The sequence below is a fragment of the Melozone crissalis genome, unplaced genomic scaffold, assembly GCF_028551555.1.
Source record: "Melozone crissalis strain CALT ecotype California unplaced genomic scaffold, PUWL_Pcris_2 ptg000008l_1, whole genome shotgun sequence".
In the NCBI taxonomy this organism is placed as follows: domain Eukaryota; kingdom Metazoa; phylum Chordata; class Aves; order Passeriformes; family Passerellidae; genus Melozone; species Melozone crissalis.
In genome coordinates, this window is record NW_026535786.1 from 15,156,276 (window position 1) to 15,180,978 (window position 24,703).

General features: G+C 53.1%; 1 protein-coding gene across 1 annotated transcript; it reads left to right on the top strand.

Annotated features, from left to right (window-relative positions):
• Positions 1-104: 104 nt before the first annotated feature.
• GPR156 (G protein-coupled receptor 156) lies at positions 105-23,185 on the top strand. The gene is made up of 11 exons (XM_054269898.1): positions 105-145; positions 8,025-8,181; positions 8,293-8,437; positions 11,026-11,162; positions 13,317-13,452; positions 14,294-14,404; positions 15,436-15,561; positions 15,990-16,085; positions 18,790-19,026; positions 21,140-21,298; positions 21,853-23,185. Exons 3-11 carry the CDS (start codon positions 8,333-8,335, stop codon positions 23,047-23,049), a joined length of 2,304 nt encoding a protein of 767 aa, XP_054125873.1. The 5' UTR covers positions 105-145; positions 8,025-8,181; positions 8,293-8,332; the 3' UTR covers positions 23,050-23,185.
• Positions 23,186-24,703: the final 1,518 nt, after the last annotated feature.

Genomic DNA, 24,703 nt, shown 5'->3' on the forward strand with positions numbered 1-24,703 from the left:
CGGGCCGGGCGGAGCCGGGCGCTGAGGGGCGCTGAGGGGCCGAGCTCCGCGTCCCGCCGCTGCTGAGGGGCTGCTCCGGGCCGGGAGCGCCGCTCCCGCAGGTTCCCGCAGGTTGGCACCCCGGGTACGGGCGCTGTCCCCACAGGTGGGTCGGGGCTCCGTCGGCGCGGTGTGGGGAGAGAGGGGCCGGCGGCCGTGGCTGGGGCTGCGAGCGGGATGGATGGGACGGGGCGCCCAGGTTACCTCCCGAGTCGCTTTCCTGTTTTGGTGTTTTTGCTGCCCTTTGTGCCCCGTTGCCCACAGCCGGCCGGAGCCCAGCGCGGCGGGGCCGGGGATGGGCCGGCAGCCCCCGAGCGCTCCCGCCCTGCGGCACGGAGCCCTGCTCGGGCGCGAATCTGGGGATGCAGAGCTCCTCGTTCGCCCTTCGCTGGCTTGGAGTGCATCCCTGAGCTCGAAACGGGGCGGGCTGGGGCCGGGGTTTTGTAGCTCCCCAGAAAACACCGTCCCAAAGGTTCCAGGCAGCCCCCGGGAGGCGCCTGTGGCAGCGGGAACCTGGCAGCACCGAGCGATGGGAAGGGGCTGCCTTGCAGGGTGCAAAGATGTGAAGCTGCAGCGCTAGGTCAATTTGTGCTAACCAAACTGCTATCACCTGGGCGAGCCGTGTGCCTTTCGGAGCTCAAAACAGGGGGGAGAAAAGTTGCAATCAACTCCACAGTGCAGCATCCTGCTGGATGGAGAGGGGGAGAAGGGACCCCGTGCCCTCGATTTGCAGGGCTGCTAAGGGGTGAGACCCTCCCCCCAGGAAACACTCAGGACCCAGCTTGTTTGCTTCCCCTTGACTGCCAGAGTTGGGCATGACACAACTCCAGGGACTTGGTCACCTCTCGGGGAAGGGCGGCTCATGGACCCAGGGCTGGATTTTGTGCTGCCCCACAGGTGCCCTGCATCCTCGGAGGGGCGGGAGGAGGCCAAGGGAACCAGATCCCGGTAACCGGGAGCTGCCAGTGTTGAGTTGCAGCTGGCATTTCCAATGCAGCCTTGGCAGAGCTGCCACATCCCCTCACCCACCTGCTGCTCTCACTGCAGACCCTGTGCTGACACAGTTTACAAGCAGCCCTTTCCACACGGGTTTGGTGCTGCCTCCAGTCTCGGAGCTGCCCCTCTGCCCCCCTGAGCAAGCCTCACTGCCGTCTGCAGGGAGCCGGGCTGGCAGACCTCGTGGAAACCTTGATGTGGCCCTGGCCCTTGGTGGGGGGCTTGTTTTGCCCAGCAAGGAGAGCAGAAGCCTGAGGAGGGCAGCGCTGGGTGCAGTTTGGCAGCCTGTGTGCCCGGGAGGGGAGCCAGAGGAGCCGTGGACATCTCTGCCTTTCAGAGCCTTAAGTCAAGTCTGTCTCCTAGGGGAAAATATTCCCTGCTGCTTGGTCATCGGGGGTAAGGTGAAAGAGCTGTAGTGCTCTGTTTTCCTGCCTCTTTAAGGACTAAATGTGTCACTTGATTTCCAAAATCCTGCCAGATTAAAAACAAAAAAAAGTAAAATAGAGAAAAAAAACCTGCTGACCTTGTTAGGGCTAGAAGCTGTCCCCGTGCTTGGGGCTGTGTGGCTTTGCAGCCTGGCCATCCTAGCCCTGTTTGTGAAAACACAGGTGTGCTAGGGCTGCGAGGGGATGGTGTCTGATTGCATGAAGGAGCAGCTGCAGCTTTCTGCCAGCTTTGGAAAGGGAGAGCTCTTGAAGGCATATGCTTAATGTGAAACATAACTTAATGGAAATATTCCTTCTGAGGTCTCTTCCTCCTCTGCATTTGATAGCTCGGCAGCAAACAGCTTCAGTGGGAGTGAGCTTCTGCTTTTAATTAAGTCATACACACCTCAACCACAAGGTAGATCTCCCTTGTAAATCACAATTCTAAATCATCAGGCTTTTTTACCTCTTATTCATGGTGGCTCTCTAAAGGTGCTACAGTTAAGAGAGAAAAAAATCACAGGCTACACCTTTCTGTAAGGCTGTTTAGCATGTTCCTGTTTGTTAGGCTGGTGCTGACACCCTGAAGGAGCTGGTGGAAGGAAGGGAAGGGATGTTGGAGCCTCCAGCAGCTGTGCTTGGGGCTGAGCTGTGCCTCAGAGCAGCATTTTGGGGCACATGCCCAACGGAGAAGGGAGCAGCAGTTGATGGGAAAGGCCTGGGAACAGGCAGGTTTCTGAGGCAGGTGGATGCATGGGAGCAGCTAGAAAGGCAACAGAGGCACCAGGAATGGGCACAGAGCCCTGAGACCTGGCTGCACCAGTCACAGCACCTTGAATCAGCGTCCTGGTGGAAAAGTGTGTGTCACACAGCCACAGTGAGTCCTGCAGCCTCCTTGTCCTGTGACAGGGTGCCAGCCTCTCTGGGGCAGGGATGTGGGTGTGATCCCGGGCAGGGATTCAGGATTGACCAGCCTGGCAGACAGGGGGGCTCATGGTTTGCCTGCAGCAACTACCAGGGCAAATTGTGAAGCAGATGCTTGGGGATATTTGCACTCCTCCAACATTGCTTCTCTTTGGCTGTGCCTGGCAGGGTGGCAGGCAGGCAGGAGCTGTGTTTCTGGGGGCATGGGGCGTGGTGGCCACGCAGTTTGGCCCTGTAGCCAGCCCTGGCCACCTCTGCCTCTTTGAGGGGAAGGTGCAGTGCAGCATGAAACTGGCTGTGTGTTTCTGGAGAGGTAACCCCTGCCATCCCACTTCCAGGTCATCTGCCACATGCCCAGTGCTTGGGATGGAGACCTTCCTGACTCAGGGCTTGGGAATGAGCAGGGGGGTTGCCCATGGAGGCAGAGCAACACCTTCAGGTGTGGTCTCCCACTAATAAATGAAATGGAGTGAAGAAAACCCAGGATTTTTCCCAAAGTGGTGAAAAGCCGCTGTGTGTCCTTCCTGTCCATGCAGCACAGCTGCTGTGGGCAGAGGCTTGGGCATGGGAGCAGCACTGCTCCTTCCTTCTCAGAGGGGCGCTTGGGGTATGCCCCCTGCCCATTTCTGTGCCCTCCTGGGCCCCAGGAGGTGAGGCTGCAGAGATCCCACTGCCTCCCTCCCTGCCTGCAGGAAGGTGAGCTTCCACCTGGGGGTACCGTGGTGTCGCTAAGATTCGGCTGGAAGGGCTTTGCCGGCGTTTCTGCTGTGGCCTGGCTCTGTGTGGGGAGGTGCCAGGCCACCTGGCCGAGCAGGGATGAGCTCAGCGTGAGGGGCAGGGGGGTCCCCACCCCTGGGCTCCCAGCCACTCTGGGGAGGCAGAAAACTGGAGGTTTCTGCTCATTTCATCCACGTGCTGCTCAGCAGCTGCTGCAGCTGGACACGAGGGAGGGTTCAGATCTTCGAGTTGCTCCTTGGCAGCTCCAAGGATTTGGTTTGCCTCCCCATCAGCTCTGGTCTTATTGGCCTCATCTGTGGCATGCTCCCTATGCTTCTTGGTATACCCTCCAATTTTCCTTCCTTTGAGCATCTCCAATCTATTCTGTCTCTGTTTCTCACATGCCTGTCATTGTATAGCAATTATGGTTAGAGAGTTAAAAGCCTTATCAGCTCCTTAGTGGGAGAAGTGTGAGTCAGCTCCTTGCAGGACTGTGTGGTGGTTCAAAAACAGTAATGTGTTTTTTTGTTTTGGTTTTTTTCTGTGCATGGAGGCTTCTTTAATTCAAAATGTAAACCACAGAACTGAAAAAAGCCAGGTGGGTATTCAGCCTGTTCTTATAAAGTTAAAAAGTTCAGAGTTAGAGCTAAATGTGCCAACCTCGTGCCATCCTCCCAAGCTGAGGGAACTACAGTGGACAGACAAGCAGTAAGATCAACATTCAGAAGTTATTGCCTTCATTCTTTCCAAAATAGGAGGCTTGAAAATCTCACCTAGCTTCAGTCAACACAAAATGTCAGGTTTCAGTCACACAGCGAGCTCCCCATGCATGCAGAGTCAGAAGCACCTTGTCCTGCATCTCCCTTCTTTGTGTGCAGAGGGTCCTGCAGCTCCTGGTGGTTATCCTCACTGAGCTTGCTGTCTGTCTTGAGTATGAAGATATCTGAAGGGCCTGGAAGTGACTCTGGACATCCCAGGGACAGGAGCAGAATGAAGCACGAGCACAGGGCAGACCCTGAGAAGAAGGGTGACAGCTTTGTAACTCCCCAGTGTTCCTGGGATTGAGCCTTTGTAACCCAGGTTTTAGGGTGATGTGATGAGTTTCTTGGTTTTCTTTCTTTTTCCTTTTGTGTTTGCAGGGAAAAGCATGAAAGTGTAGGTGCCAAAGTTTTAAATATAAATTAAAAATAATCTTCAGATATGCTGTGTGTTTTAACTCACAGTTTTTAAGTAGCTTCGTTGCGGGGGGTGCTGCAGTAAGTCTGGCTTGTGACTTTTTTTGATCACCTTGGGGATGGCAATATTGCAGGTTTCTCAGGCCAGACTAGAAGCGATCTTGTTGGACAAGAAGAGCAGAAGGAAAAAGCAGGAGCCTGTCTTGGGAGCACCAGATTTTGAATTGCAAAACCCCGTCCCGCGGTGTTCACGTTGCCGGAACAGTTATCCGGCTGATTTCCCACTGCGCAGCCCGGCGTCCTGTCAGTCCTGGCTGCTCCGCACCAGCAGAGCTCCATGTCCCACCAGCACTGGCAGCAGCAGCACAGACCCATCGTGGGTGAGCCGAGCTCCCTGCTCCCTCCTGAGGCAGCGGGGGTGGCTCTGCCCTTTGCACATTGCTCCTTCTCCCCTGTTGTTCTGCTCTGCCTCTGGCCTCACCGCCGCCTTCCCAGAAGTTCTCAGCAGATGTTTCTCCAGAGATGTTTCTCACACCTCTCCCTGCAGAGGTGTGCATGTACCATTTTGCTGTCAGGGCTGGTGTGACCGGACAGGGTTGCAGAGCCCATGAAGACTGGCACAGTTCTGAATGTGATTGTTCTGTTGTCTGTGATTTGACATCTTTGGTTTTGCACCTTTTGATTCGCCGAGCAGCGATGTCACCCTTGGGAAGAAGCCTCTCTTTCAACACTACATCAAAATGAACCTGTTGGGGTGAAAAGTTCATTCTGCCTGCTCTGGGTCTATACATGCTGCACCAATTTTTCATCTTCTTTAAAGGTTTTTTTCCCTCTGTTTTTTTTCCCAAAAGAAATGTTTTGAAAGGGAAGAAACTTTGAGAGAGTCAAGGTGTGCATTTAGATAACATCAACTGCATCTATTTTGAGGGCTATTTATGTGTTAGTCTGCAGTTACTAAGCATTGTTAGATACTGGACTCAGTGGCTTTTGAGGTGTTTTCCAACCTTAGTGATTCTATGATTCTGTGTCTGTCCCTTGAAGTGTTCAACAAACATGTGCTTAAGGACATGGTTTAGTGGAGGGGTTGGCAGTGCTGGGTTAATTGTTGGACTTGATGATCTAAGAGCTCTTTTCCAACCTAAGTGATTTTATGCTAAGTATTCCTAGGTCTTGACAGATCTGAGGAAACAGGTTTTCCAGGCCTGGAGATCCAACCATTGAGGTGACCACAAATTGCTTTTATCCAAATACTGTTTCTAGCAGTCAGTGCTTCCCTTTTATCTGAGAAGATGATGGTGCTAATATTTTTCATGTGGTCCAGTCACTTGTTTCCTGTTGACTTTTGTCTTTTTGGATCATGTCTGTGTGCAAGCCGGTGCTCCTCTGTGGCCAAACACTCTGCTCCATGTCCCAGACAGCCAGCAGGTGCAGGGCCACAGGGAGCAAGGGCAGAGCAAGGCAAGCAGAGCTCTGGGGTCCCTTCCAGCCCAAGCCATTCTGTGATTGTGCTCTGGAAGTGATCTGTCAGAATTGGTTGGCATTTTAAGTCTTAAAAACACCCCCAAAAAAACAAACCCCACAAGTCTGTTCTCAACAGACCTTACATTTTAAGGATGTGGTGTTTTACCTGTGTTGTTTTCTGTCCTGACAACCATTGCCCAGCCTCACCCTGAGGTCAGTGACCCTCTAAATTGCTGATCCCCCTTGGATCCTCTCCAGGCTACAGAGAAGCATTCCTGCCAGCTCTCACAAGAGGCAGGAGCTGGGCTGGAAATGCCTGTTGCCTTTCAGCGACAACTGCACTGGTGCTTGCTTTGTTGCATACTAATGAACACTAATTAGCCTCGGCTTGTTATCAACTTAGTGTGGGAGCCGTTTGCAGAATGCAGGGGTGGGGGCTGGGGAGACCCCAAGGGGCTGCTGCCCTCCTCCAAGGGGTGCCCTCTGGGTGGATGAGGGCTCCTTGTGGTGACACCTCCGTTTGTGTGCTGTGCCTGCTGGCCTCATGCCAGCCTTGGTAGGGGTCCACCTGCCAGGAGTGTTCCCTCTCTGACATGGCAGGAGGTTACAAGCAGTTATAGGGGTTTTTGTCTGTAAACCCACCAGGGCATGGGGAGGAGCTGAGCCCCTTGGAGGCTGGGCAGTGCTCACCTTCAGGTTTTCTCAGCATCAAAGCTTCTGTGCCCCTCTCCTACCCCCATCCCCACCCAGTCCCTCCACACTGTCCATTGGTCTCTGAATTGTTCAGCTGGAGCCTGTCTCCTCCTCTCCACTGCACTTCCAGCATTGTAGCAATCCTGGCATTCACTGCAGCAGCTGGAAATCTCCTGCACCCGTGGCTCTTGTCCAGTCACTCAGCCTGAGCTATGGAGGGCATGAAAACTCCCAGAGGATGAGCCTGCTGCAGAGGGGAAACACCATCACAGTTTGCCACAAGCTGGAGAGAAGGAGGCTTGATGGAGCTGGGTGGCTTCAGCACTCTTGAAAAACACATCTTTACACACCATGTGTGTAAACTCTTCAGTCTGGCTGATGTGTGATACTGTGTTTGTAGGACACAGTGAGCTGATCTCATGCTGGGGGAAGTTCTGGCAGGGGCAGGACAGTGCCAGGACCTGCAGTACCTGAAGGCTTCTGCCAGCAGGAGAGCTGGGGTTATTGCTTCAGAGCTGGGCCTGCTAATTTTGGACAAGTAGCCCACTTAGCTTGATGTGCTTGGGCTGGAACTTGTAAGCAACTACTCTGAAGCTGAAAAATCAGTCTACACTGGAGCTGAGAACAACACCTGTAGCTTTTCTGGCATTCGAATCCCAATTATGCTCCGTGACGAACATCAAGTTTCAGACCAGGCCCTGGTGACCATGCTTCTTTTTAATTTACTCTTTCTTTGCTCACATAATGACAGGAGTTTTTCCAAAGAAAAGGCTTGGAAGGAGAGGGCATCAAAGTGTCAGAAGCAGTGACAGGGAAGGTTGGCCAGGTACAGGGGATGCTCAGCCAGGGAGCAGCACCGAGGAGCTTCATAGGAGTAATTTTTTCCTCCCACCTGTTGTTAGGAGCAAGCAGGGAGTGAGCTGTTGTGCCTCCTCCCCAGCTGCTAACGACAAGAGACTCACTTATGGTCGTGTGCTGGAAGCTAATTAAACCTGGTGACAATGGTAATTGAGTAAGGATGCTTGAGGATAAGTATGACCTCATGTCTAAAATGGTAATGAGGCCTATTAAAATCCACACCAAAAAGAGAAATGAAAGGGGGAACAGAGGCAAAGGTGGTGCCAAGGGAGCAGGAGCAGGCAGGGACAATACCTGGCAGCCAGAGCACCGGGAGGGAGGGAGCATGGAGGTGTCAGGCTTCTCCATCTCCTTAATAAACAGCCAGCTCTGCAGGTAGCCACGCTGCGTCTGGGGCCAAGTCAGCCAAAACACAGCATTAAGCACCTTCCCCTCTGCTCTCCCAGGCCTGGGTGTAGGTCCTGGTAAGTGGTGGCAGCACTTGTTGCTGTTTGTTGTCTTCAGTGGCTGGTTCTCTGCTGGAAGAAAGGGACATTCCATGAAACCAGCAGTCACTGCCAGCACAAGGAGGGTACTTGCAAAATGACCCTGAAATTGCTCCAGTGCAGGGAAATGCACTGGCAAAGGAAAGATGCAGTGGGTTCAGGGCGCCATGCTCATTCTTGGACCAGCACAGCACCTCATTTCAGCTCCCAGCTGGGATATAGGGGCTGGGGGCCACTGTGACCCTCCACAGGTGTTGTTTTGCAGGGTGGTGTGGCAGTGCTGGGGGTGCCACCGTGCTCCGTGGGAGCCCTGGTCCTGAGCTGACTCTCCTTGCTGCAGAGGAACCCAAGGGACGCTGGAGGGGGCACTCCCTGTCCTGGCTCCGGACGTGCATCACATCAGTTTGGGTAAGCTCAGCCCCAGGCTGTCCTCAGACCCCTCCCTGCTGGCAGGGGGGATGTGGTGTGTGCCAAAGGTGTCTTCTCACCGGAGAAAGCCAATGCTCATCCTCCTCCCAGCAGGGCAAAGGTACGGCTGGATGACGGCTGAGGATGTGCTATGGAGCCGGGATTCAACTGCTCTGAGCTCTGCGATGGCAGCTCCAGCTTTGGCAGCCAGGAGCAGCAGCAGCGGGCCCTGCAGGAGCTCTGCACTGTGACAGTGGTATGTATGGATGCAGTGGGATGTACGGGTGCAGGGGAGTGCTCTGGGACAGGAGATTTGCTCTGCGGTAGATTTGGGGGAGGGATGAAGAGGGGGGTGCAGCTGCCAAGCAATCCCAGTCCAGCTGAAGGCAGCACACTGTCACCTGGCTGAAAGAAAGACAAGACACACTCAATCTAGGTGACACCCAGCAGTTATCCAAAGGGGAGAAAGCATCCATGACAGCCAAGTCATGTCAAGCAGCCCTCCCATGTGTCAGCCAGCTGCTCAGGATTGGCCTGCGATGGCCCCGTCTCCCCTTGACCTTTCCTGTCCCCTCTAACTTGAAAGTGCTTTTCAAATATGAGTAGAGCAGGATTTAATTAAAAGTCATCCTCTGTAATAAACAGCACCTTCCCCCCTCCACCAGTAAGGCAGGGGTAGAAGTGACACTGGGATGCACTCAGTGGCAGCTGGCACCACGTGGGGCTGCTGGATGGAGCAGTGAGCTTGGCCCACTCGGCTCTCCATCACGTCCTGCACGACCATGGGCCTTTAATTAAAAGACTGTAAGCTGCTTGGCTCCTCTGGCTCTGGCAGCCGGCTTACAATTAATATTCCCCCTGCCAGGACCAGGATTTACTGCGCTCAGCAGCCAGCAAAGCGCTCCATCAACTTCAAGTAGCATCAACATCCAGGGAAACAGCAGTCAGGTGGGAGGGTGTGTGGGAGAGAAAAAATGGAGATCATAGGGGTGTTTCTGATCCCTAGGTGGTTGCTGGGAATAGGGTGCAGCAATGCTTTTGACAGCAGCCAGAGGTGAAAAGAATTTGTTGGTGGGTGCATCTGGGGGTGAAGTGGAGAAGCCCCAGGATGCTGAGCTTGCCTTGCTCACCTCAGTGGCAAAAGCCAGGTGTTACCCTTGGGCTCGAGCAGGCAGGACACAGAAATAGAATGGCTTTACAGCCTTGCCCCAGCCCTGTCAGCTCCAGCCCTCATCTGTGCTGAGTGATGGGCTTTTCACACAGACAGTCCTGGTGTGAGCAGGGCACTGACCTGGCTGACCATCTTCACCATCTGGTGTGGTCTTCATTTCCCAGAGAGGCAAAAAACTCCCCAGGGAATGGGAAGAGGAGGGTGGAAGCAGTTTTCAGGAGGGAGATGAGGATCCCCCCAGGGATCCCTCCACACTGCTGCAAAGGGAGGCTGAGATGTGCACACAGCTGTATCCCAGCAGCAGCAGCTCTCAGCTGGATATCTCTCCCAGGCAGGGGTTTGCCTTTCCCAGTTGCCCTCTGACCAGCGTGGCTCCAGCATGTGAGCTGCCAGGAGCCTGCAGATCAGCTATGCTCATGTGGCAGTGACACGTTTTTGTGTCAAGAATTATGTGGTGGCTTTAATTCTGCAAGCTGTGCGTTGTTCTTGCTCGCCCAGAGGAGATGAAGCCTGGCTGGGGAAGAGGGACATGAGGCGTTGGCTCTGAACGAATGCCTTTCTTCTGCCTGAAGATTTATTTCTAGCAAGGTTGGAAGCAGAAACAGCTCAGACCTTGAAGGAAAAATTGGGAGTTTGGGGCAGTGTTAACTGTCTTCTGCAATAGAAATTGGATGCAGGAATACCTGAGAGAGGACTCAGCCCCAGAGAAGTTAGTGAGGAGGTGTGTGATCCCAGCTCAAACCCCATTCTTCTCCCTCCCCCCTTAAAGGGGATATTCCAGCACTTTTATTGAAGTGATGCTTTTTTTAAGGAAAAAGAAGTTGGTAACCCACACATGCACACCCTGTTGAAAATGCTGGAGCATTTTAGATCAGTAGCGGAAGTGGTTTCTTGTTTCACGTGGGATCATTTTATCCGTTTTATGTTAATAAGGAGATATCAGAGATTATTTTAAATGGAGATTTAAACCCATAGGGTGGTTTGTGTGTAAGGGGAGAGGTGCCTCCATCATACCCACTTTGGGAGTGTCCCTCCAAAGCCAGTTCTCAGCTGATGCCTGCCTGGGACCAAGTTAGTTTCCATCCGGCAGGGAGACGGGTGGATTCCAGCTCAGTGTGTCACCACCTCTGAAAAACGCTGTCACACTCCCTGTGCTGTGCTCCTGCCCCGACTGGCAGCTCTGCTGCTGGCTCCCAGGCACGTCCTCTAGCTGATCAGGTGTCTGCTGCAGGGAGGGGTAAGGGGGGGAGCCAAGAAGCATCTAAAGAAGCATGATACCAACTGGGGCACCACAGGGCCTTCCTCCAAAGATTTCCTTCCAGAGGACAGTGGGGAACCAGTGTCCATGTTCCTGTGTTTCAGAGGCAGGGCTGCTTGGGATTTATGAATCCCTTGTACAGCTTCACTATGGATTTGGCTAGTTGGCATAAGAGGAGGGCTCTTGGACTGCTATGTCCTCCTGAACACTCAGCAAGTGACAGAGCACATGTCCTGTCCACACACATCTCAGTGGCCCTACCTGCAGGACTTGGTCTGGTGCCAGAGTGTCTTCTTACTGGGAGCTGTGGGTTCTGGCTGAGCAGGATAACTGTGGATCATGCTGGAGTAGGAGCCTTCTTTGCTAAGAGCCCCAGCAATGTCCTCTTCTTCCTTACCCCTTTTGCTTCCTGCAGACATCGTTTGACCACAGTATGAAGAGCTCCCCATCCTTCTCTGCTGGTCTCCTGGGAGTTGTGTGGACATTCCTGACTGGAGGAGTCCTGCTAGCACTCTTCTTTTTCATCTTCACTATTCGCTTCAGGAAAAACAGGTAAGGGCATCCCTTTCCTCCTGGGAGGTTTCCCCTGAGCTGGAGTAGCAGAGTCAGGCTCTTTCAGGAGCAAGCTCCGAGCTGATGACCAGCTAAGGATCAGGAGGGTGTAAGCCTGAAGGAGCAGCACAGGGCAAGAAAGGGCAGTGCCAGGGATGTTTCAGCTTCTTCCATCACACAGAGTTTTGATCACTGGGGGAGACAGTCCTGTTTGGACTGCTCCTTTCCTTCCCAAGGCAGGGAGCTGTAGACAGGATGAAAGGAAATGGTCTCAGGAAATACATCAGGGGAGGTTCAGGTTGGGCACCAGCAATAATTTTTTCTCCAAAAAGGTTGTCAAGCATTGGAACAGGCTGCCCAGGGAAGTGGTGGAATAACCATATCTGGAAGTGGTCAAGACTGGATGTGGCACTTAGTGCTGTGGTTTAGTTCTCATAGTGGTGTTTGGTCAAAGGTTGCACTTGATGGTCTTGGAGGTCTTTTCCAACCTTAATGGAAAGTTCTATGACTGTATGGGTGCCCTCTGGCACAGACAGTGATGCATGGTCTCATCCAGGTGCTACTCAATAAAACCATCAACAGGAGTGGGTAAAAGGAGAGCTCAATTCTACTCCACGTGCTTGAGAGCATTGGAGCAGCACAGCCCCACAGCAAGGCCATCATACTCCCCACAGTGAGCCATGTCCTCCCTGCTGTTGGGCCACTCATACTTTGAAGATATTGATAACCCTTTTTGCTCTTGGTGGTTGCTTGTATTGGTGGAGAACATGATCTCCATTACTCAGAGAAGCTGGTGGTGAAGTGTAGACTTTTTTTGGTGCTGTTCAGTCTGCTCTGATAAAAAGTCCTGCTCCTCTGAAGGCAGCATAAATCCAGCAGAAGGCTCGGCAGTTCCTCATAGCTCAACCTGTCTCAGCCAGTGCTGATCCTTCCTCAGCAATTCTGGATGTCTCTGCTGCCTCTTTGCCACCTTCTCCTCAGCCTCATTGGCTCCTTGGTATTTCAGTTGCCTCCAGGGATACATCCCTCTCCCAGGCTTCACCAGGCGAAGCCTTTGCTCTCCATGTGCCTCTGTTTCACACAGAGGTACATCTGAGTGCAGCCTGCACTGATGTTGTTGGACTTCTCTGGTGGCTTTAAGGAATTTAATGCTCCTGACAACCACGGTGCAGTCAGGAGGGTCCTGCCCATAAGGGTTTGTGTTGAGAGTCCTGTGCCTGCTGCATGACCTGCATCCCAGTCTGAAGCACTTCATTTACTGAGTGGTGTTGAGTTCAGTGGCCGCTTGAATTTATGTTCTCGGAACGTGCTGTAATGAATGTGTGTTATTTATTTACCCTGCGGTAAATAAATACTGGTCTGCCTCCTGAACCTGGCAAGGCAGAGGAGACCTTTCTCAGCTGCAGCTGACAGCATGAGCTGGTGAATATCTTTCTCCAAGGGCTGAGACATGGTGAGGAAGGCAGGGAGGGAGAGAGACAAGTTGAACCCCAGGCTTTGTGGCTGGAAGACAGCAGGAAGGAGCTCAAGGAGAGAGAAAAGTAATGACTTGGCAGCAGGTTGAAGGAGCAGAGCTGTTGGGGAGGGTGGCAGGAGGTGCAGCTTTCACTCAGTAGGCTGGCTGGGGAAGGGTGACAGGTCATAAGAGATCAGTGGGTTGATTCTCCCCTCCCTGAATACAGTTACCGGATTATGAGTGATGAGGTGAAATTACAGAGGGGAGACTGTAACCTGAACATTGCTGGCAGCTTCCTGTGCTGAGTGTGGAGATACCTCCTCAGAGGAAGGAGCAGTGGGAAGGGCCTGTTCTGGAGGCACACATAGCTCTTGCACCTGGAGCTTACTGCTGGGGACTGTCACCCTGGGCTGTATTGGTGTGGTTTTCCACCTCTGTCCCTCTGCAGCAGAAGTGTTGGCATAGGCTAAATGAATACTTGAAGGATTGTGAAGCACTCCAGCAAGAAAAGGGAGAGGGTGGGACCATGGAGTGATGGCTGAGCTTTTGGGGCAGTGGCGAACAGCACAGGCTGGGGGTGGACAGTGTGTCAGCATTCCTTGTGACCGTCATCATCTCTGTAAGGGGACCTCACCCCAGTGCTGCCAGGGCATGATGCTCAGTAACTGTCACCAAATCCCCTGCTTTGTTTCCTGGAGGATTGTGAAGATGTCCAGCCCCAATCTCAACATTGTGACCCTGCTGGGCAGTGGCTTGACTTACACAAGTGCTTACCTCTTTGGGATTCAGGAGCAGAGCCTGCCATCTGGAGACTCAATGGAAAAGCTAATTCAGGTGAGCAGGGGCTTGGCTGGGATGGGCACCTTGACACATGTACAGGCCTGTTTGTATGTGCTCTCTCCCAGCCAGCTGTCACCTGTACATGCTCTGTCCCAGCCACAGCCTGTCACCACCGTGTTGCTCAGCTGGGCTGTGGCTTTCACATACACAAAAGGCAGCCAGACACTTTCTGTCTGAATGGGGCCTTTGCTGTTTTGCAAACCACATCTGCACCGAGGTCCCTGGGGACAGGTCCTGCAGGCAGACAGGCTGCTGGATTTGTACAAGTGCAGCAGGCAGAGGGCAGCACAAAGGGAGATGGGACCCTCCACACAGCCACCACTGCCTGACACAGCACAGGTGCTCTGGGTGAGTTTTTTGGCTGCAGAGCAGATCTTCATCAAAACACTCGCCTGTGTGATGAGCCCCCATGTCCTGGCCTGAGGCAGCCACCCTGCCAGACTGAGAACTGGGCATGCACCCATGTGGGAGAGTGGGATGGAGCACACCCTGCATCGTGCTCAGCCACTGCCCTGAGGATAATTAACAGAGGTGCCAGCAAGTGATTTATGGGTGCTGGGACTTTCTGTGCCCCTGCTGCTCACAAGCTGCTTGTCTCTCCCTGCCTGCCCTTCCAGTGAGAGTCTCTAGGTAGGCAGCAGGCATGCCTACAGAGGAGTGCTTGCCTTTGAATTTATTTCACCCTGTAGACAGCTTTCTAGTATCTGGTATCACCCTCCAGAAGTCAGAAGACTTCTGTCTTCTGCTGTCTCCTTCGGCCATCCTCGCTGCAGCCCAGGCTGGGAGGGTGTGTGGTGTCCCTGAGCCCCTTTAGCCCCTTGCTGTGCCCCTGCAGGTGAGGCTGTGCCTGCTGTGCGTGGGGACCTCGCTGGTGTTCGGGCCTGTGCTGGGGAAGAGCTGGAGGCTCTACAAGGTGTTCACCCAGCGGGTGCCCGACAAGCGCGTGGTGAGTACCCGGCACTGAGGCGCGAAGGGGAGGACAGACTTTCCATGGAGGGCAAACACCAGCAAGTCCCAAACCAGAGTGGGATAGCAGATGGAACTGGCACATGACAGGGATGGATGCCACAATCACAGGTCTGGTTTCACACCTGCCTGGGCATGGGCCCTTCATTTATTCCTGCACAATGAGGCAAGAGCTTTCCCGCTCCACAGGCAAGTGGGTGCCCTGCCTCTTCCCCAGTGGAGTCCCAGCCCCATCACCAAGCAATGTTCTCATTTTACACTGGCCACATGCCTTTGTTACACTACGCACCAATGTTTGTGTTCAGGTCTATTTTCATCCCACAAAAACAATGAGCTGTTTTTGTGGGATGAAAATAAACCAGGTGTCCTCAAAAGTATCTGATCTAGGGCCATCCCCAGGTGGATCCGTTCTGCTCTTGAAGGCAAGAAGGGAGTGCTGGGCTCTCCTTTGCAGCACTTAAGGATGGGGATTCAGAAACTGGGAGGGAAATGGAAAATTTGTGCACAAAAAAGTGCAGTTACAGCTTTCAGTAGTCACTTTCCAGCAGTGAAAAAAGTAGGTCTCAGATGAAAGATGGGACAAGAGGCTATGCAGGGGAACTGGGTATCACAAGGATTCCTGTTTCACACTGGGATCTGTGTTAAATTTGCAAAATGATGCTCGTACCAGGTGTTTTTGTCTGCCCTTTTTGTCTCTGCTGGTGATATGGTCATAAGGGATGATAGTCTTGTTTTGGAAGAACTGTTTTCTGTCATAGCATTTACCTGCTATCCACACCATCAGGCAGAGTTTATACCTCGTCTCAAGCCTGATTAGGTCTCCAAGAATTTGGGAGTTGAAGACAGAGATCTTGTGGCCAACTCAAATGTCGGTGCTGGACACCTCTCTGGGCGAAGTAGTAGGATAGATGTGCCACTTGAAAGAAACAACAGAAAGGGACCCGAGGGGGATGGAGGTCATTGGTGACCATTCCTTCCCCATAGTAACTTTTGTTTCTTGCATGTTTGCAGATTATCAAAGACCTGCAGTTGCTGGCCATGGTGGCAGCGCTGGTGCTGGCAGACACTGTCTTGCTCTTGACCTGGGTGTTCTCTGACCCAGTCCAGTGCTTCCGAAGCCTCAGCGTCTCCCTGCGGGTAAAAGGATGGGGAAGGCAGGGTGGGGTATTGCTGTGTCCTCCCTGAGCTCTGTGAACAGAGTTAGTGGGTGGCCAGGCATTTGGAGGTGGTCTTTGAGAAACAACAGAAAGAAAAACGAAGCAGAAAACCTTCTGGGCACTCTGGATTTGGTTTATGTCTGGTCTATTACAGAGGTGAGAGTCCACTGCAAAATTTCCAGGTCTGTGCAGATCACCTGCATGGCACAGGAGGGCTCCAAGGCATCTGCTTTAGACAAATGTTTAACCAGCCCTGTAGGCAGCAGAAGGCCAAAATCATCTTGCTTTAAGACTCTGCCCCTGGTAGCACCAGCTTTTGGCCTCTCCTTTCAGAAATTTACATAGGAGACCAGCTTCTTCCCATTGGTCTGTGCCAGCCTTCACTTGTGCCTCTGCCTTGCCTTGTAGGCCACAGAGAAAGGCATGACGTGCTCCGTGAGCCGGGTGCAGTCCTGTGCATCGCTCTATTCCGACCTTTGGCTCGTTCTCATTTTAGGCTTTAAGGTATGTACCCTCTTGAGTGCTTCTTGCATTGTATCTCACCTCCTCCCTGTCTTTCAGCCTAAACTGTCTCGCAGCATTTGTCACTTCGCTGCCCTCCCAAGCTACATGCCCACTGCAGATCCCAGCTACTCCTGTTCATCTCATAAGCCTTCCTGTTTCCAGCCCTTCCCATCTTGGGAAGGGTGAAAGCCCTGCTAGCTGCGTTCTCCTTGCTTCGCCATCTCCTCTATGTACACTGTGCACATACAGTCTCTCAGGATCTCTCCCGGCACCCCTCTGAGCTTCATCTCACTTCTTGAAACTCAACATCTTCCTGGTCTTTACATCTACACTCCTTCCCTAAAGACTCCAGTGAATGGCCACTGCCGAGGTGGCTCAATCTCTGTGTCCTGTGACTTCAAACCAAGGAGGTGCTGATGACAAGTGCTTGGTCCCCACCTCTGCAGGATGCTTATCGGGTTAATTATACCTCTGAGTGCACTTTCACTGGTGAATCTCTGCACATGGCCAGTCTTCTTCCAGCAGTGTTAGTTATACTGAGGTAACTATGTTGTATAATTATCACTGTAATTATCTGTGGTCTCATGTGTCTCTGGTATGGCAGAGGCTGGACACATTTCAGAAAGCTGATGTTGATGAAGCTTGTGACATCACAGCCTTTTTTTGGGAATGGCTTAATCTCTGCATGCAGCACAGGCACTTTCTTTGTGATTCACTGTAATGTAATACTCATTGACCATCTACCCAGAATCATAGGAAAAAGAGCAGAAAGGGACCTCACAACACAGCCAAGTCCTTCTACACTTAATGACAAAGTCCTTAAAAGTCCTCTGCTGTTAGGGAATGTAGGCATTACCTGGGCTTTCAGTGCTGTGTCTCCACCTCTGATTTTGTCTGCAGTTTGTGTTAGGGTCTAGAGAGGTAATGCCTCTGCCTACAGCCCTTACAAAATCCTTTTGGAAATAAAACATCCCCATAATCAGTTCCAGGTAATCTTTTTAATGTTGTGTTGAATCTGGCCCTGTTCCTTCCTGCTTACTGGGGGTCATGGAGTATTTCCTTGGTGATTTCTCTGGAGTTAGTCTGGATTTACACTAATGTGAGTGTAGGCTTTATCTCTGCATACATTGCACCACTTAGCATCCACAGCATTAATGTGCTCAGCCCTTTGGGAAGACACTCAGTGTATTATCCTGGTTTTACTGGCACAGAGCAATGAACAGAAATGACTTGCCAAGGACATGCCTGGAATTAGAAGCAAAGTCCTCTGCTCAAGTTTAAAACAAACAAACAAACCACTGAGAGTCCTAGTTTAGGAGACGCAGTGCTGTTGTCTGTGTCCCAGATAGACTGTATGAATTTAAATGGGACTTTGGTGCTGGTTTTTTCCTGCTCAGGGATTAGGGGTTGCCTTGCCTTTGGGCTGTTTGGAGGTGCCCCATGGTGGACACAGTTATGATCCAGTGCAGATTCCACAGAGCAAGGTCAGGCACCAGCCCAGTTCCCAGCAAGGCAAGTTTCACTCTTACAACCCCACCCTGAGACTTCTGCTGCTTTGAAGTTGGGAGTCTCACCAGAGATCTGGACATGAATGTCCCTTGCTTGTGTCCCTCCAGGCCTTAGGCCTGGCAGTGGCCATCACAGTCACCAACAGGCACAGCACAGGGGAGTTCACAAGGGTCTAACAACCATCTGCATCTCATGCCACAAAGCACTTCTTGATGCCCAAATAACAATGACTCTTAGTAAAAGGCTGACACTTCCTGGGTAGCACAGGAATAATGTATGTCACATTCCCTGTATTCCAGGTCCTTGCAGGAGCTGGGACTTTGTTAGATGGTATTTCCAAATGATCCTGAAGGCAAACCATGCTCAGTTCTATGGAGGCAGGCAAAAAATACTTTGTGTTTCCTGCTAATGTCATCTAGGGAAGGAGATGCTTATCCTGCTGGGTAGTTTTATCCTGAGCACACTGGCAAAATGCATGCATGAGACCCTTGAGGAGGAGGGTGGTGAGACAGCCTTCTCTGAAACAGCTGCTCTACTCGGGGGGAGGGAGAGCCTCTGTAGAGGCACTTCTGTAGTGCCCTTCCCTGCTGCTGGAGTCAGGAAACAGCCAAGGGAAGGGAAAAGAATTGCACATGGTAGTTTCCTGGATTATTGCTATTTAAAGAGGCACCAAGTACATCCTCTTCCCTCCAGTCTAAACCTCCATATCTCTTTGCCTTGTTTTTTGAATTCCTTCTGGGTATCTTTCCTGCTCCTTCAGAGGTATTGCTCCTTGATGGCACCCACTGCTTCATCCCTGTAGGGATCCCTGCTTCCTGTTTGTCTGCCTTTGCTTCTCCTGCTCCAGGCTGCCCAAGGAGTGGTTTTCACAATTTCTCCCTGCCATCCCCTGCTCTGTGGCAGCACCTGCTGACCTGCGACTCTTGGCTCTTCACGCCCTTTGGTTGGGACCCCCCGTGCCCACAGTGCCCTCACTGCTGCCCTGTGTCCCCAGCCCCTCCTGCCTGCAGCAGCGTGCCGGGCGTTTGCCGCGGCGTCACCGCCGCACGTTGCAGGTCTGCATTACAGATCAAAGAGCATTAATTAGGATTGCGCTGAGCGCGATCTGAGCTCACCGGGCTTGGTGCGACATGGGGCTTGACACCATCAGCCTGTAATTTTCCACACTCTGGAAACCTCTTTTTTCTGTTTCCAGAGTATCCTCCTGCTGTACGGGACCTACTTGGCCGGTCTGACCGACAATGTCAGCTCCTCTCCAGTGAACCAGTCCTTGACACTCATCGTCGGGGTCAACCTGGTTTTCCTGGCTGCTGGCACCATCTGCTTAGTTCACCGTTTCTTCCGTGCTTGGCACAATCTGCTGTTTGGTTTTACCTCTGGAGGCATCTTTGTGTGTACAACCACCATCAACTGCTTCATCTTTGTCCCACAGGTATGCTGCCACCTCTGTCCTGTCACTTGGCTGGAAATAGGCACGTTTTAGGAGTTTAACAACGGCAACCGTGGGCGTCAATGCATTCACTTTCCTGCTTTTTTCCCCCAAATGTTTGGACTCACCTGTACAGCTCGTTCTCCAAGCCCCACCCCACCCTGGTGGTTCTGCTTCCCCAAGCAAGTTCCCAGAGTCTCAAAGAATCACAGAATTGTTTGTATTGGAAGAGACCTAAAGATCATCTGGTTCCAACACCCCTGCTGTGGGCAGAGAAGCTTCCACCAGACCAGGCTGCTCATAGTGCCATTCAGACTGACCTTAAATGTTTCCAGGGATTGGGCTATCCACAACTTCCCTGGGCAAGCCTGATCCAGTGTCTCACCACTATCATAGTGAAGAATTTCTTTCTTGTATCTAATCTAAACTACTCTCTTTTCAGTTTAAAGGCATTCTCCTTTGTCCTATCACTGTGCCCTTCTAAAATGTCCATCTCCAGCTTTCTTGTTCCTTGTCCCCTTTATGTCATGGAGAGTCTCCAAGGAGTGCAGCACTGCTGCTCAGAAACCCTCCTGCAGGAACGTGCCCCAGGTGACAGCCACGCAGACAGCACACATGAGGCGAGGCAGCCACTGGCCTCCTCCTCCTGCTCCATGCAGGTGGTGGGATGTGTCCTTTGTGCACTTGTCCTTCCCTCATGCCTCACGTGCCCACTTGCACCAGGAGCTCCTGCCACTGGCAGCGATGGGCACAGACCATTCAGATGGCCCAGCCACTCTCAGAGACTTCCCCAGGGGAGGCTGTCCTCCTCTGCACTTTTGAAGAAGGAAGCTGGGCTTTCCCACAAGCCAGGAGGAGGAGGAGGTGTTTAAAGGAAGCCTTTTGTGGTGAGCTGAGGCACTTCTGCTTCCTGTGTCCTCCAGGAGCAGCCTGGTGTGCCTGGCCACCACGTTAGTGGGAATAATGCTCCCATTGTTACAGGGAAGGGAAACAGCTATTTACTTAGTTGAATGTTTGGAGGGATGTTTGGGCTCAAGGACATGAGGTGAGAAAGGGAGGAAGAGGTGAAGCTGAGGAAGGCACATCTGTGCAAGGGAGGGCTCAGGGGATCTCAGCAATGTATATAAATATCGATGGGGGTGGAATAGGGAAGGGGGAGCAAGGCTCTTCTCAGTGGTATCCACTGACAGGACAGGGGACAATGGGCACAAACTGAAACACAGGAAATTCTATTTAAACATGAGGAAAAGGCTGAAGTTTTTTCTGTGAAAGTTGTAAAGCACTGGAGCAGAATGCCCAGAGAGGCTGTGGAGTCTTCATCCTTGGAGATACTCAAGGCCCAGTTGGACACAGTCATGAGCAGGCTGCTCCCTCTGACATTGCTTGAGCAGGGCACTTGGGATGATTTCCAGAGGTCCCCTCCTGCCTCTTGGGGCAGAGCAGCCTTTGGGAGCAAGGATCCAAACCCCCTCTGGTGAGCTCCAGGCCTGCTGGAGCACCAGGTCCCTTGGACTGAGGGTAGAGAAGCTGATGAGCTGTACTTTCACTCTGCCTGTACCATTTTTCTTTGGGACCCTGGGGCCCTTGAACATTTTATTTAACTTGGATCTTTTAATTCATTACCTTGTTTTTCCTAATGGGTTTGCTTTTCTATAGCTCATCTGAGATCAATAAACAGCTGGAGCTGAGCTGCACAAGGCTTCCAGGCAGACACTAGATGAGCAAATAGATATTAAACATTGCTGGTTTTCAGCTTGTCACCAGTGATTCAGGGATAAGGGGGCAGGCATGACACTGTCTTTGTCTGTCATGGAGTCAGGGAGTGGGGAGAAGAGGGAGGGGGCTTTTACAGTGTGCTCAGCAGTCTCGGTGCAGCCAGGCACTGACCCTCTCCTGCATTAAAAGCTGGAGCCAGGAACAGGGTAGGGCTCAGATGGGTGGGAGGCTCCAAGTGACACTGCAGCCCCTCGCCCAGCCATCTCTGGCTGGCTGTCTCTGCTCCACCCTGCCTTTGTCTCCCCCTCTCCATCCCTTTGTCTCCTTCGCGCTTGAGCTGCGCCTGCCTCCCGCTGTGTCGGCCGGGGCTCTGTGGATAACACCCTCTTCTACTCCCCAGCTCAAGCAGTGGAAAGCCTTTGAAGAGGAAAGCCAAACCATGAGCCACATGGCAAAATATTTCACCAGCCCGAGCAGGAGCTGCCGCTCAGTGTACAGCGAGGAGCAGCTCTACCAGCTCATAGGGGAGAAAAACTCTATGAAGCGGCTGCTCACTGAGGTACGGGGCTCTGCCAGTCCCCCTCCTCCAGCTTCCCCCCTTCCCTTTTGTGGGCTGAAGGCTTTGCAGGGTGGGAAGCCCTTTTTTACACCCCTGTCCACACTGGTGATCCCTCACCACCCTCTTCCTTCCTGAGGGGAAGAGCTGCTTTGTTTTGTCACACTCCAAAGCACCACAATTTAGGCATAATTTGGAGGGGTTAAAAAAATTCTGTAGGGAGGAGTGCAAGAGAGCTGGGTTCCCACAGCCTTGTCAAACATGGTTAATTTAGAGGGGAAATGCTCTGTCTCAGAAAAGCCCCCAGGCTCCTGCTCTGTCACCTGCACTGCATGGGCAGGAACGCCCCAGCCTGAAGAGCTGCCTGCCCAGTGAGCCCCTTCCCGTACACACGTCTGGGGGGCTGCAGGGGAGGCTGAGGTCACACATGCTGCTGGTGTGGCTCTTGCCATGCAGAGAGGGGTGATTTGTTTTCTGGCAGTGTCTGCTTCCAAATTGGCAGCGTTTTCCTCCTCCCTGCCCGCCCCACACTTGACAGGCTTATTTGTTTGACACAGAAAAACGCCGTGATCGAAAGCCTGCAGGAGCAAGTGAGCAGCGCCAAGGAGAAGCTGATGAGGCTGATGTCTGCGGAGAGCGGCTGCGACCCCCGTGTGCTGCCAGCAGCTCCCTGCACCTGGAGCTCAGGGCAGCCTGGGGATGCACCAGGGGACTGCTGCCCCCCGGATCCAGAGAGGGATGGATGGCAGCCCCCCTGCTTGCTGGGTTCATCACCTCCTGGCAGCAATGCTCAGGCCCTCCAGAAAGATGCAACCCAGGAGCCTGTTTGCACTCAGGTGCTGCTTTTTAATGGAGGGGACAGCATTGAACGTGGCCTGAAAGATCTCCAGGAGTGTGGGACACCTGCAGTGCAGGAGCAGCCTCCGGAGCAGCTGCCAGGCCAGGACAATTCAACTGGTGTAGCCTGGGAGTCGTCCCCCAAAGTCAGCTATGTAAACAGCGAGAAGCTGTGGGAAATCTTGCAAGAGTTAAGCCTGGATGGCAAAAACCACAGCCCAGCCTTATCTGCAGGACCCCCACTCGGCAACCGGGGCACCTCAGGCGAGCAGGGAGAAACACGGGCGGGGCAGGGGGGCTACCCAGGCATCCACACAGCCCTCAGCCCCTACCTGGCAAGGCTTCAAAGGAGGATCCCATTGCCCCCTGCCTTCACACGCTTCCCTGGACACGTATCCCCTCGTGCCAGCTGCAGGGTGAAGGAGGTGGGCAGCTGGGGCCGTGGGGAGTCTGCACAAAACTCCCTGGGAAAGGGAGGGGACACGGCTGGCAGAGGGCTCCTTCACGGCCCAGCACCATCCCCTGCAGCCATCCCGAGGGAGGCCAGCCTGCAGCCAGAGGGGTGGCAGGGATGGCCCAGGGTGCCTCAGGGATGCCAGGGTGCCTCACCGAGCATCCCGCAGGAGCGGCGGCGGCGGCCGGGCACGCCCAGGGGCCCCGCGGAGCCCTCCTTGCGCTCGCTGTACTACTACCCAGACTCTGACTCCAGCAGCAGCAGCAGCTCTGAGGAGGTGTTTCATGGCTGCCACCGACCCTGCTGCGAGGTTTGCTTCCAGAGCCCTCGTGGCTCCCTGGACAGCAGCAGCACGGACACGGACACAGAGCCCAGTGACTGTGAGGATCACCAGACAGAGCACCACGGCGGGCCCCAGCCTGTGGTGAATTTCAAAGAGGATCTGAAACCCACTTTCGTGTGACTGGGAGCACCCCTGCTCCAAAGGCAAGTGCCCTCCCACCCCCAAAACACTGTGTGTTCTCTGCAGTGCTAAAGCCACACATCCCTCTGGGGAATGTGCCTTGTTCTGGAATGTGGGGATTTGCCCCATTCTGATCTGCGGTGTCAGCCTCAGCCTGGTCAGCCGTGCCTGCAGCCTGAGTTTGGCTGAGAGGGGCTTGGCAGCACTCGGGGAGGTGGCAGTGGCCTTGTCCTGGCTGCTCTGGGCAGCAGCCTGTGTCCCACAGGTAGCAGCAGTTCTGTCCATCCTGGTGCCAGCAGTGCAGAAACCGGGGCTGGGGGTGTGTGAGAGCCCAAACTTCATCTCCTCAGAGAGCTTTCCCTGTGAGACCTGCGTGATTTGCTCTGGCAGGGAGCAGCATCCTGCCTCAGAAACAACCATGGCTTCTTGCACACCTCTCCATATGGACCGACAGGACACTCCTTCCCCTGAGGCTGCCCAGGCAGAGCATCCCTCTGGCATCACCCCAGCTGGGGATGGGAGATGGATGCCAGAAGCAGCTGCAGGCGGCCCTGCACCTGGGGTGTGCTGCTTCCAGGCAAAACAAGGACTTTGGAAGGGGGGGTGCACAGCAAACTTTTGGGTTTTGGTGGGGTTTTTTTTGTGGCATCTGAACGGGAAAATGGAGTCCAAAGGTGATGTCTGTGGAGGTGTCTTTGCATTTTGTGTTCTTCAGGTGCATCGTTGTCGGTGAGACTCAGGTCAGAGCTGAAGGGAAAGACAAGCTAGCCATTGTAAAGGAGGATCTGAAAAGGGGTTTCTTTTTTTACCTTGATTTCTGGATCTTGTGCCCTTCTGTCTGTCTTTGTATGGATGATATAGTCTGGAATAAGGTTTGTTTAAATTAATATGCTCTGTTAATTTTTATCTTAGAAACACCAAGAACAGTAAATCCAGTGTGTGTGCCTTTTTGGGATATTTATCGTGGCATTTGAGCTTATCGTTGCTTCCACAGAAGTTCAGGATGCTGAGACCTGATGTCCAGTGCAATATAAACCTTCTGGAGAAGGGCTTGATTAAAAAAGCAGGTGTCAGAGGAATCCCAGAGCTGCTTTTGAACAAAGCATGTTAGCACTGCCCTCCACATTACCCAAATGATGAAATCCCTCACTTCTCTCTCTTCACTGGTGTCACTTTTTCCCCCCCTGTTTTCTCTGCCATTTTCCAAGCTTGCATGTAGGGCAAATCATCAAACTCAGTAATCTTATGAGGAACAATATTCCCACAGCCCCTGTTTGCTTTAAAATGGAAACACCCCAGACAGAGTGTAACCCTTTTTTTTTTTTTGGTCGCTTTTTTTGCTAACAGAAACCGCTCTCTTTCAGTTTTGTCTGAGCACTTGTGGCTCTGGCGTGGGAGAAGTGCACTGACTGGAGGGTCCCCTGCGTGTGCAGGGCAAACCCTGCCGGCTCCCTGCAGTGGGACTGGGGATCTACTCGGGATCTCGGTGCCCGTGCCCTGCAGCCGCCTGCAGTTCTGCAGCGCTCGCAGCAGGTGCTGCTGCTGCCACGCCGGGCGTGCCGGCAAACACCGAGGACATCCACGGCATCGCCACGCTGGGACAAGGCGGGGAGACAAGCACGCTCCAGGGACCCTATTAAATGTGGGTCAAAAC